General features: G+C 36.5%; 1 protein-coding gene across 4 annotated transcripts in view; it reads right to left on the reverse strand.

Moving 5' to 3' along the window:
- The window catches only part of sif (still life), a 1,404,800-nt gene that overhangs the window by 551,336 nt on the left and 840,454 nt on the right, over window positions 1-13,010 (reverse strand). For all 4 annotated transcript variants that reach the window (XM_068381983.1, XM_068381997.1, XM_068381990.1 and 1 more), the window contains one exon: window positions 9,816-10,124. In XM_068381983.1, the coding sequence (XP_068238084.1) occupies window positions 9,816-10,124 (309 nt within the window). The remainder of the gene's footprint in view (window positions 1-9,815; window positions 10,125-13,010) is intronic.

The following is a 13,010-nucleotide window of genomic DNA, read 5'->3' on the forward strand; positions in this document are numbered from 1 at the left end:
GGAGGAGATAATTTTTCTAGAATTACTTTCTAATCCTCTTAAAGCAATTTACCTTAGAGGTTGATGGTCCATTTCCTTCACGGAGAAAGTAATTATATCAGTCAACAATTTCAAATATCACTTCCAGCAAAAATGGAACAAATGACGTAGTTGAATACAACTACAATCTACCTTTAACAGCCACTTGAAAATTAACCCCCGGTGAATCACGAGAAAAAGACCAAAAAACCTCTTCAGAGTGAACTTAGGTGAGGCAAGCAAACAAAAGTAGCGTATTCTATTGGCAACATATCTAATTTCATCATGTAAATAAATCAGTTTTCCGATGGCCACTTTAAAATTAGGAGCAGGATTTTAATAGCCAATTACTTACAATCAATTCTTAGACGAATCAAGAACCCAGCTGAATGTGGATTACTTATAGATTTCATAACTAATTTACTGGCCAACAATGCTAGATATTTAAAATATATACCTCCAATTGTATGGTATGAAATTTGTTTTACATGACTAAATAAGACATGATGCCACCAGAATACGTCCTATCTTCCACAATGGGCTCAAGTTATCCTGAGGACCTTAAGGGATACAGGTCTTTTTAGAGAGTGGGGAAAAGGAACAATATCTCAGTCAATATATCTAAAGGAACTGTCAGAAGAGAGAGAGAGAGAGAGAGAGAGAGAGAGAGAGAGAGAGAGAGAGAGAGAGAGAGAGAGAGAGAGAGAGAGAGAGAGAATTTTGAATAAAGATAAAAAAGGGGGGTGATAGAAAATATTAGTTTTACAAATATATTATGAATGAAGATATAGTGGTGTATTCATGAAATTCAATTTAGGAATGACAACAATCTAATGCTTAAAGAATACTTAAATAAGGAAGGATCTACATAAAAATCAAAGGACCAATAGAGGTGTAAACTAGTACTGTAATCACACAAATTTATTAATAAAGAAATGCCATTTGTAGGAAAATAAGTAAATTTTAGAATGTTAAATATCACAAAACTAAAATAATATCAAGAAAGGCTAAAGATTATGTGGTCAGTTAATAGCTTGATAAAAATAAAAAAACAGAGAAGTCAACAACAAAAAATTAAAATTTTTGGTAAAAATTTCAATGTAACAGACTAGAAATATGTAAATCTTTACAAAAATCCTGAAAAATCTCAAATTTTAGAAATGATTTGTATTTCTCCTAGCTACATAAACCTGAATCATTTAATATTGGTATACTGTAATGCACAAGATGGTACGGTCGATGAAGAATTATCGAGGATCTAGTAACCAGTATGGCCTACCCTACTCGCCCGTGAGTCAGTTCGACGAACTATGGTTTGAAGTGGGGAACCACTCTAAATCCAGCTGGGACTTGTGGGATGGATGCAGAAGGAAGTAAAACTTAATGACTTAATGTATAGCTTGGAAAACCATAAATTATTTTTCCAATTTGTGATTTGTTACCAAGCAAAATCAAACCTTCATCATTTAATGTGAGAGTCTTCTATATGAGGGAGGTAGTCCCTTGGCCATCTGGTTGACAAACAACCAAGGGTGAACTTGCTTAGTCCAGTAAGGTGAAAAACAGCGCATGTCACGCTTGCACCCCATGGCTCATGGATAGGTTATGGTAAATTATAGGTGAAATGCTCTTATCTGTGAATGGTACAGAGACTGCAAAGGATGTAGTATGATTAAGGATTTACAGATTAATCATGATCCACCTCGAAAGGAACGTGAGGACAACACTTCTACTTATAGTAAAAAATATAGCCAAACATTCTCATCTCACGCATACAAAACTTATGGGGTGCAACTGTTAACTTAGACACTATGCTATCTGCCCAGTGCAAAGTAGGTTTACCACACATTGCTGGCCACCTACCACAGGTCCAATGGGAAAGGTGTCCAGAGATATATGGTTGTAGTCCTTTGAATAGTCAGCAATATAGGTAGTTTGTCTCCTCCTGACATCAGCTTTAAGGACTTGTGCTAATGAATGTTTTTTGGGGAAAGCCATAGTGGCAGCAATTCCTATGACATTATGAGCTTTGAGAGCAGATAGCATAGATGGATATCCTTGATTCTTGTATGTTTTCATGATGGTCTCCCAAATCCAGCAAGATATGAAGTTTTTTGGTAACTTTCTTCTTTCTCCTGCCAGTACTGACAAAAAATTCTGTATTTTAAGACGACAATGATGCGTATATTTCAAGTAAAGACTCATTGCGTATACAGGATATAGTAAAAGATCATCCATATTATCATTCACCTCCTTTTGGGATGATATGGACATGGGAGTCAAACCTGCTCCCATTAATGGATGGATTCTGTGTTTTTGTGACAAAATCAGGTACATAGGGGAACGACAGTTGTCTCCACCTCCTGGAGTGTGAAACCAAATGCGAGAGTTCATGAAGTTCACTTACTCTCTTAGAAGAGGCCAAGGATAACAGGAAAATCATCTTGAGGATAAGATCTCTGTCTGAGGTTTTACTTAAGGGTTCATAAGGGGCCAACTTAAGGGACCAAAAAACCTTAATCACACTCTAAGTTTAGGGCTTGATTTCCCGAGGCAGAAAACCCTGTTTATGATACTTGTCAAAGCCAATAATTTAAATGATGAGGAGAGATCAATTCCCTTCAGTTAAAAAACCTGGCTTAAGAATGAGCAATTTTACCACCATGTCTGAGAGAAGTTTTTTTCCGTAGGAAAACTAAAAAGTTTGCAATCAAAGGAATATTGGCCTTGAGTGGAGCAAAGTCCCTTCTACGACACCAATTATAGAAGACCACTCCACCCGTTATCCTGTTGTGGAAGATTTAAAGAAGATACCTGCTTTGCAGACTGTCTCGAAAATCCATTCTCTCAGGAGAGATGTTGGATAACTTCCAAACGTGAAGAGACAGGCAAGACACTTCTGTGTGAAACCTCTTGACGTGTGACTGCCATAAGAGGCATTGGCCAATATGCACTGTGTACGATCTGCATACCACTACGCATGAAACTACTTTGGAGTGACTGACATAACTCGAAGGTCACTGGATATCATAACTTTGTTCAACAGGGGAAAGGCATACATGTCTAGGCTTTCCCAAGGGTGCTGACAGGTACAGGTCTGGGTCTGGTGAGCAGAACACTTCCAGCTGTTATTCAGGTGAGTGGCAAACATATCAATGATTGAAGAACCCCACAAAGTCAGGAGTTCTATCCCCACTACAGGATTCAAGACCATTCAGAGCCAAATACCTTCCCTAGTCGACTCAAACTGCCTGCTATTACATTCCACTTCCCCAGAATGAAATGAACTGAAAGATGTACTGTGTGAAACAATGCCCACTGATGCCTCTTGACAGCCAGTTACCAAATACTCCTGGACACTGGACCCCTTGATTGTTTTTTTCCCTCATCCACATTACCGAGTGACCCTGCAAGTTGACCATGAAGTGGAATAATGCCAGATACACCGCTTTTAGTTCTAGGTAACTGATATGAAACAACAAGTCTTCCTGTGTCTATTGAATTGAGACGTAAAGATCCCTCAGGTGTGCTCCCCACCCCTGCTATGATGTGTCTGAAAACAGGAGAAATCCTGCATGAACCTGCAATGGGGATATACTCAACAGGTTCTAATTATGAATTCTGACATCCTGAGGGGCTCTGATCAGAATAGAGGGGGAGTCTGTCTTCTAACGCCATTGAGATTTCAAGGCCCATTGGAGGGATCATAGGTGCAGCTGACTGAACAGAATTATATTCTCTAGAGAGGAGAGATGACCAATGAGCCTCTACCACAGTCGTGCTGCTAGGGTTTTGCACTCAAGAAACAGAGCCGTGACCTATTTGAATCGAAGCACTCTGTCTCTTAATGTAAATACTCTCATTTGGACTTTATCTATGTCCATGCCTAAATACCATAGTCAGCGCTGATGTTTGAGAACTGACTTCTAAAGATTAATCCTGACTCCAAGATCGTGACAACACTCGAGAAGAAGGTCTCTGAGACAGTGAAGTTAAGCTTTCAATTCCACCAGTAAAAGGGGTTTGAGAACTGACTTCTAAAGATTAATCCTGACTCCAAGATCGTGACAACACTCGAGAAGAAGGTCTCTGAGACAGTGAAGTTAAGCTTTCAATTCCACCAGTAAAAGCCAGTCATCCAGATAGCACAGGAGTCCAAGGTCCATGGTACGCACCTATCAAAACACCAGAGGGAAGAGAAGAGTGGAGATTTGTGGTGCCGTCAACAGGCAAAAGAAAAAGACTCTAAACTGGACTGGACTTTGGATGAATAGGAATCTGAAAGTACGCTTCGTAGAGATCTACAGACATCAGGAAGTCGTTTCCTCTGTATACCTGGAGGACTGTGCTAGGGGCCTCATTTTGAACTGTGGAAGATGAACTGGTACAAGCAAGACAAGTTTATGACTGGTCTCTAATTCCCATCAACTTTTTCACAAGCTCCTGGAAAATCCCCGAGACCAGTCCTAGACTTCTTTGATGGTATTTTTCTGCAGCATAGCCTGAAGCTCGTCTTGTAGAAGAAGGTCTCTTGGAGATCCTTTTGGGTTCATTGAAGTCCAATTTAAAAGAGGATGACATGCTGTAAACGGGATGTGATACCCAGAAGGAAGGACCTCTGCCCTGTAGAACAGCCACCGTGTCCACCAACTTGCCAGGAATACCTCAATGGTGGCATAATGAGGGGATTGCTTTCCCTAACATGAACCTCTCCTTCTTCGATCTTAGTGGTTGGAATGACTGCAATGATTTAAGCATTGTGTTGAATCCTGTCTCTGGTAATTGGGATGCTCCATTGTCTCTCTAAGTCAGGTGCAGGAGAGTGATGGTGACAAAAACCGGTCGTGCAAGGACAACTCCGCTAGAGAGGTAGGGTCAAAGTATCAGGTAACAGGAAGAAGTGAAGGTTCAACATCCTCCTCCTCTGAAGTAGGGTCAAAATCAAATGGGCCCAAATAGAACTGTCCTTTAAAATGCTCATTCTTAGAAGCAGTTGTAACATGTGGATCTAGCATACTTGCATTATATACAGATAGAAATTGGGGAAGAACGAGGTCTAATGGGCCAAATCTCTCTTGAAGGATGATCATGGGGAATCATCCTAGGGAACAGAGGGGAAAGGTTCATGACGTTACCTCCTTTCAAATTGTTGTTGCAGAACCACGTTTGCTTTCATAGGAACTGGAATGTTTCCACTTCTCTTAGGAGTAGATCTAAGAGGTGGAGTCCTGCGCTTAAACTGCAACAGCTCATCCTCCTCCAATAACATAAGTGAAGGAGAACTAGCAATCTATGAGATATTGCATAATACGCCCTTACAGAATGAGACTCTATAGGAAGAGGGCATGAGGATTCAAGGCATGCATCGTGAGGGACCGCAGAGTGCTCCCCTAAAATGCAGATTAGTGGATGCACCTCTGACCTGTGGTGCTGCAGACGTGCCACCGGATTGCAGTTTGGCAGACATGCCACTAACTTACTGTATGATCAATGTGTCTCACACTCTTCTGAATAGGAAAGAGGCTAACGCGATTCAAGTGATAGTGTTGTTGTATTTGTTGTTTTTGTTGTTGTAATAACATGTATTGTTGACTGTTTTTTCCAGTAGATTTCATGGCACCCGCTCGTTCTGCATACTGGCGCTCTAGGGGTGGGAGTGAAATTATGTTGATAAAAATGGTGACTACCCCTCACCTGATGGATCACTTTTAACTACACTGTTGGAGAAGATTTAGTCAATATACCTTGGTCATCACAAATTTATGGCCCTCGAGGTGTAATCAGGAAGCCAAATTTCATTACACGAATCAGAGAAGGATAGTATGTCATCCTGCTTTACCAACTAGGGTTGTAGCTTAGCAAGTAATAATAATAATAATAATAATAATAATAATAATAATAATAATAATAAAAATAATAACAATAATAATAATAATAATAATAATGCCAATAAAAACGATGGTAGATTGTCAGGCAAGGTTAACGATGATGCACGCTCAGGCAAAGGTTTGTGCTCTGGTATGTGTACTTACATGTGTTCAAGTGAATGCTTAGAAGATTGTTCTGGCAAATGCTTTACAAAGATCAGAGGCAAACCAAGTGTTATATAACCTGCAAACTCAATTTGAAATCTCAGGTCAGAAATAAAGAGCTGGTCATAGGAGTCAAGAGCATTGAAGGGTGACAAAATCGATGGCACATAGCACCTGTCAGCCGTCACATGGCAAGTATCAGCCGTGGTATACTCAATGATCGGAGACAAAATGCAGTTAATTCTAATAGTCAAGCCTTCTCCGTCATGAGGCTCAATACTACACAGTACTATAGAAGTTTTATTCCAGCTGTGACCATGTTATGGAATGATCTTCCTAATCGGGTAGTTGAATCAGTAGAACTTCAAAAGTTCAAACTCACAGCAAATGTTTTTATGTTGAACAGGCTTACATAAGTCCTTCTAGAGTTTATATATCAAATATCTGTTATAAGGTTAATATTTTTAAAATATTTTATTTTGGTTTTCATTACTTCTTATATCGTTTATTCATTTCTTTATTTCCTTTCCTCACTGGGCTATTTTTTCTCTGTTGAAGCCCTTGGGCTTATAGCATCTAGCTTTTCCAACTAAGGTTGTAGCTTAGCTAGTAATAATAATGATATTAAAAGAATCTATGTCTTCAGTATAAACCTGGAGAATTACATGATCATCGTCCTTCATTGGTAGGCCTGGTGCCAGGCCTGACAACACAGGCTCAGACAGGGGAATTTCCAGAATCAGGTAAGAAGATCTAGAACACTTTTACTTCTTCTCGACCCCAAAGCAGTTGCAGGAGAATGATCTCGTTTAGATTTCTTCTTCTCTCATCCGTGAAATGTCTCCTATTGGAAAGAAGGCCATTTCCTGCAAATACCACAAGAGGATTCTGAGGAGCATCGATGTCCCCTTCCAAACAACTCATGAAAGTCCCGCATGGACGTCCTTCCACACAAGGACAAGTCCTCATAAAACACTCTTCCTTTGAGCTCGTTCTGAAAGACGATAGAACAACAATTAGCACAAAAGCAATGGAAACTTAAAGAGCCAACAACATTAGTTGAGAGTTGCCAGATCATTGATGAGTCTTCATCGATAATATCAGCTTGAGCGCTGGAGTATACCAATATTAAATAATGAAGGTTTGTCTTAGTGTAGGAACAAATTGGCATTTAGTAGATGAAAGAAATAAGACAAATAAGAATGGAAAGAAGGGAAAGAAAGATTATGTGTTGTAGGAAAGTACCATCTACTGATTAGTGCTAAAGAAACGAAAACGTTGACAATTAGATGTACAAATAGATGGTGTATAAATGTTCAAAAGTTAGAAGGGAAAAATAACGAGTTAATGTATGCAGTGGAAGACTTATAGAAGTAAAAAAGCGATACAACTATTGAATAATGGTAAAGAAATTAACAAAGTACTTGATATTAAAAGGGTTGAATCATATGCAAGCACTAAAAGCAAGATAAGGTATGACAATGAGAGTGATATATTTATCATATTTTTTTTAAAAAAACCAAGATATAATAATGACTTGTCAAGAAAATGCACAAAACCAAAGAAATAGTTTTGAGAGTAAAAGAATTGATGCTGTTTGAGGTTATAAAGATCTTATTACCAGATGCTAAGAGATTATTTACTGTGGTATTCCTGACATTTATAGAGAAAACAATAACTTCAATAGGATACTGTTAATGTCACTCAAAACATCTTTATTAACAGTCATCTGGAGCTACTGGTTTAAAAAAAGATATAACAGATATGGCGTTTCTCTATAAATAAAACCATCATCCTGATTGAAAAGTATTTGTAAAGTAAATGCTTCGTGGCTCTTGTAAAGTTTGAACCCCTAGAGAAATGAAATAGAAATTATGCATTATAAAAAGGGTTAGTTAAAGTGAAAAGTTTGCACAGTACTGTACTTGCTAACTCTCACTAATAGAAACTCGAATAACGCACTGCCAATGTTTTGGAAGTAGAAATATATAGTTGGTTGAAAGAAACTCAAAAGAGGTCCAAAACACAGTAGAGGAGGAAATAAAATGTATACTGTACAGTAAGTAGGAAGAAAAAGAGAGAGAAGTATTTTCATAAATAGTGTAGACTAGCGTGTACAATAAATGTAAAATAATTGATGAGAATAAAAAAAAAGGGGGAGGGGAGGTAGAAAGAAAAATATAACAGAATCAAAATCTAAACCATTGCATGAAAAATTGATATTATAATAATAGCAGGAGATGGAGAAGCTGTAACAAGATTACGAAAAAAGAGAAGAGCCAAGCTGTTGCAATAGTTTAGAGGTTAAGATGAAACTTAAAACACTATGAAAACTGATATGGTTAGGATAAATAGAGAATGGAAAAAAATCACAAGACAATGGAATATGATAGAAAATCTGAATATCGATGGAAAAGATGACATGGAAAATACAGAAATGAGATATGTGGACATCCGTACAAGGTTGGAGAAACAGTAGGAGAGGAAAGAAATGTAAGTAAATATCTGGAGGATAAGAGAAACACACAAAAGACTCGAATAAGGCCAGAACAATGTTAATTAAAAAAATACATGTGTAAAAATCATATACAATCTAGAATGAAAATGATATCTATATCTACAAAGAAAATTTCGAAAAGAGTAAAATCATAACCATGTAAAAATAAAAAGATAAAATGGTATGGACTATTTCCCAGAAAAAAATCAGAAAGATATAAAAAGGGTATGATAAAACATTAACATAAAGGATAATTAGACAAGTACAGTAGTAGTACACAAGTGAACAAAAAAATTGATAACAAAGGGAGAGATTACTGTGGCCCCAAATCAATACAGCAGAGACAGACCTTAATTAAAGAGAGATAGCTGTGACCCTTGGAGGTACAACAATTCAAGAGGGACTATATGACCCATGGGAAGAAAAGTACAGTAATTCTGTCAAGGGAAGTACTTGTGGAAATGACAGGTAAGTAATAGAGGTAGTAACAGTAGGAGTAGTAGTTTTAGCAGGTAGCAGGAACTAACTTTTCCCGGAATCAGCAGGGGGGTGGACTTTAACATGAGGCTGCTGGAACTGCTGATACTGTGGTTGTGGTTGTTGTGGTTGTTGCTGTGGTTGTATTTGTTCTTGTTGCTGTTGTTGTTTTTGTTGTTGCTGCTGTTGTTGCTGTTGTAATAATTTTTGGTGATAGTGTTGTTGTATTTGTTGTTTTTGTTGTTGTAATAACATGTATTGTTGACTGTTTTTTCCAGTAGATTTCATGGCACCCGCTCGTTCTGCAATTGAAGCAGCAGAAGAGGGTATGGATGGCATTAGTTCATCATTAGTATTCTTCTCCTTAGTAGGTAATAATCAAGAATTCAAAGGTTTACTGTTCCTCTTCGTTTTCCAATTCAACTATGCTTCAGATCCAGCGAAAAGGAAATAAGATAAAAAATATCCCCATTCCCGAGAAAGAAAATCATGGTGTATGGTTCAAAGGAAAAAAAATAAATAAATGCAATGCCTGCATGATTTGTTAAGGATTTTAGAAATGCAAGATTGCAACTAATTCTTTACCTTCCTTTAAAACAGGATCGTAACATATTTTGATGGTGTTGCCAGAAAAATCACTAAAGATACATTCAAACTTATACCTTGTACCTTGCATCCCATTAATAGAAGTTAGTGATCAGTGCAGTTAAAAGCATTAGGTGTTAGTTGCCGTAAACCAGAGATCAAGGATAAGTAACTTCACTTGTATTGCATCTTCAATAACACTTTACCTAAGCTCTCCGCCCTCTGCACTCCATGTAAACTTGGGCTATGGATGAGTGGCTCATCATTGACAAATGCAGGTGAGGTGTGTCTTGCCTGGTACTTCATATGAATACGATTGATCTCTAAGAGAAGTTTTTGTCTTCTTCTCTGATCATAAACTTTAGATGCAGAGTCCCTTATCACTCCTACAGGATACGAATTGGATGATGGCGTTGACTTCCACGACCCCGAGTGCCTTGGGGTGTCATCCACAGAGTTTATGGGCGTGCCACTTGAGGATGGCCTCGACATTGACCCCTCTTCTACTATGGACTCTGCATAGATACTTATAACCATGAAGACTTACACAGGCATTTTAATCTGCACAACAAAAATCTACTGGAACTTCATACTATCTCTATTTGGTAGCAATTTGTCCTCTTTTTCAACAGTCTTTTAACAACATTAATCTCTTGTTACAAAAACTGTCATAACTACAGTAGCTTTTAATTTCCTTTCTTTTAGCTGTGCTAATTGCAGCAATTTATTGAAATAAATCAAAACTATAACCTGGCTGCAGAATACGAAAGTAGTACTAGTGAAGATGAATTATGCAAATCTCTAAGCAATAAGCAGAAATTAATTTGATGTATGAATTTCTGTTGAATAGACACCAAAACTACGCATTTTTATACTTTAAATAACATGAAGAGACATTACAATGTTATGTAAACAACATGACTGAATATAAAAGGTAAACATTAGTAACAATCATGCAACATTTTCATGAAAGCATGTATTTCTTTTCTTTTCCCTTTTACTTAGTCAAATAGACACACAAAACTGGCAGCGTCTCATGTAGGATGGGGCATGTTCAGCAAGTCTCCACTGCTAATGAAAAACCACCAACACATTACATAAAACATTAAAAAAATATCATTATGTACAAATTTTAAAAATAGCTAACAGACTCCTGAAAAAAAAAATGCTAGAAAATAAAGTAAAAATAAAAATTATTTCAAAACTAAAATACTTTATTCCAAAACAGGACTTACATTTAAAAGATAAAATACTATTAGTTCAGAAGTACCATCTCCATGACACCAGAATAATAATAGAAAAAAAAACTCTAAATTCTTCTTTTGCTATGTAGCCCCCATTTACGAGGGACCTCCATACCACCACCTACAGAACACATACTGATAAGAACAGTGGAGAACAATGAAGGCCAAATCAGACAAATGAAGATAAACTTAATGCAATTAATCTAAGCCATGGCATTTAGCCGTTATAACATACCTTGAGAAAAGTAGGGAAGAGGGCAGGAAACTATTTGTTAAATGTATGGAAATAATAGATTTTAGTTTTAAAATCCCATTTATTTCCATAAATCTTATCTTTAAAAAGTAAAACCTAAATAACAAACTTCACAGGTGAAGGAAAGGTGGTATACAAAATACTTATAATCTCTAATAATATTATAATATTTTGAAACTATAAAGAATAGATAAGAAGGCTATTTACGTGAGATCTCACCTCTTACATTCAGTTTCAACAAATGCCCACTTAAATCATCTTAACTATGTTATTCTGAACTATGGTAGAGAATAGGAATGATATATACCTAATGAAAAGGAAAAACTGAGATAATTCTTTAACACAATATTAAACGAAAAAAATATATCAATGTTCAAACAAAATTGTAATAAAGATATGATAAAAAAGAGAAAGTATATTTCAATTTAATGAAGTTTTTATATAAAGATATTTTAATCATTCCGTGACATAATTATAGGAGCGAGACTAAACATGCCTCAGATTCATGTAAGTCTTCCTTTCGATAATTATTAGGATACAGAGTTAGTTCTCCAGTGCGCTGTCGACAGAACTTTCCTAAGGTATAAATCCTTGACAAAGTTAAAAATCGGGCCTCCAGTCTAATAGCATGTCATGTGCTGTGACCATTGGGCTACTAGAACAACTTTCCCTCGGAGTTTTGGACACCAGTCGAAAAAAAAAGCAAATCACACAACCATATTGGTTCTGCACCTTTCATAATAGCAGTTATATCAAATATACCTTTACTACTAACATTATGCTCCCTTTTACATTGCCTGAAATGGAAATGGATGAAAGTGGGAGATACTTAATGGCCTCCACTCTCCTGTCTATTAGATTTAAGAGGACATTACGGTAAAATCAAAGACAATTAAAAACGGGGTTCCATATTTTGAAATTATTTGATCACAGTCCATGTCCTTATAAATTGTACCTGGCATCATGACATTAGGAAATGCATCTGTTGGTCTGACCCAGTCTCAAGACATGATGTCAATCTCGAACGTGGAGGCAAAGGATAACGGTAAAAACTGTCAGTCTCTTATTCAAAAAAAAAAAAACCTACCATATTCTTAGCCGACTCCTATGACTTGTATGTAAGATCCCCAGAAAAACGTCTGTTTGTCTTACCTGGTCTGATATAAAATGCGGAAAAGGAAAGTCCTCTTGGATGAACATGGCAGTACACACTATATCACAAACATAGGGTCCTAACTATGTCTTTAGACAAAGGGAAAGTAGGAAGAGAGATTAACATTACTTTAAATAAATCATATTTTTAATATGCTGAGGCATCCAAAAGATGAAGGCAAACTTGTAATTGCTTTATTAACCCATTACTGCCTGAATTTTTTTTTCTAAATTTTTTTTATTATTTTAGTTTAATATGTATATTTATATGGTATTATCATATATTCAATGTTTTTCCCATGGTATTTGTCCATATATAGGACCTACTATATATAGTAGGTTAGGCAGATACGGGGTACACATTTTTATTGATGAGTCTATTTTCTATAATAAAATTTTATTAGTATTTTTTCATTACAAGGCGGATGTATTAGAAGCAAGACACTCAATAATAGTGTGTTTATTACTGAATAATACAAAGAAATATTGCAGTTTACTGCTAAAATTTGTTGCAATTGTAAGCCCTTTTACTTTTGCACATGCTGACAGTATTTGAATATGTGAAATGGATAATAATTCTTACTTCTACAAGTGAAATGTTTAACAGAAAATTGTGATACGGTAGAATAAAATAGAAATAAAACTGGTTCATGCTTTAGAGAAACTTCCTTCTTAGTTAAATTTTGAGATAAATTCTGTGATATCACACAATAACAAACCAGATACTATAATTAGCAGTATTCTAAAGAGCA

The sequence above is a fragment of the Palaemon carinicauda genome, chromosome 1, assembly GCF_036898095.1.
Source record: "Palaemon carinicauda isolate YSFRI2023 chromosome 1, ASM3689809v2, whole genome shotgun sequence".
NCBI classification, from domain to species: domain Eukaryota; kingdom Metazoa; phylum Arthropoda; class Malacostraca; order Decapoda; family Palaemonidae; genus Palaemon; species Palaemon carinicauda.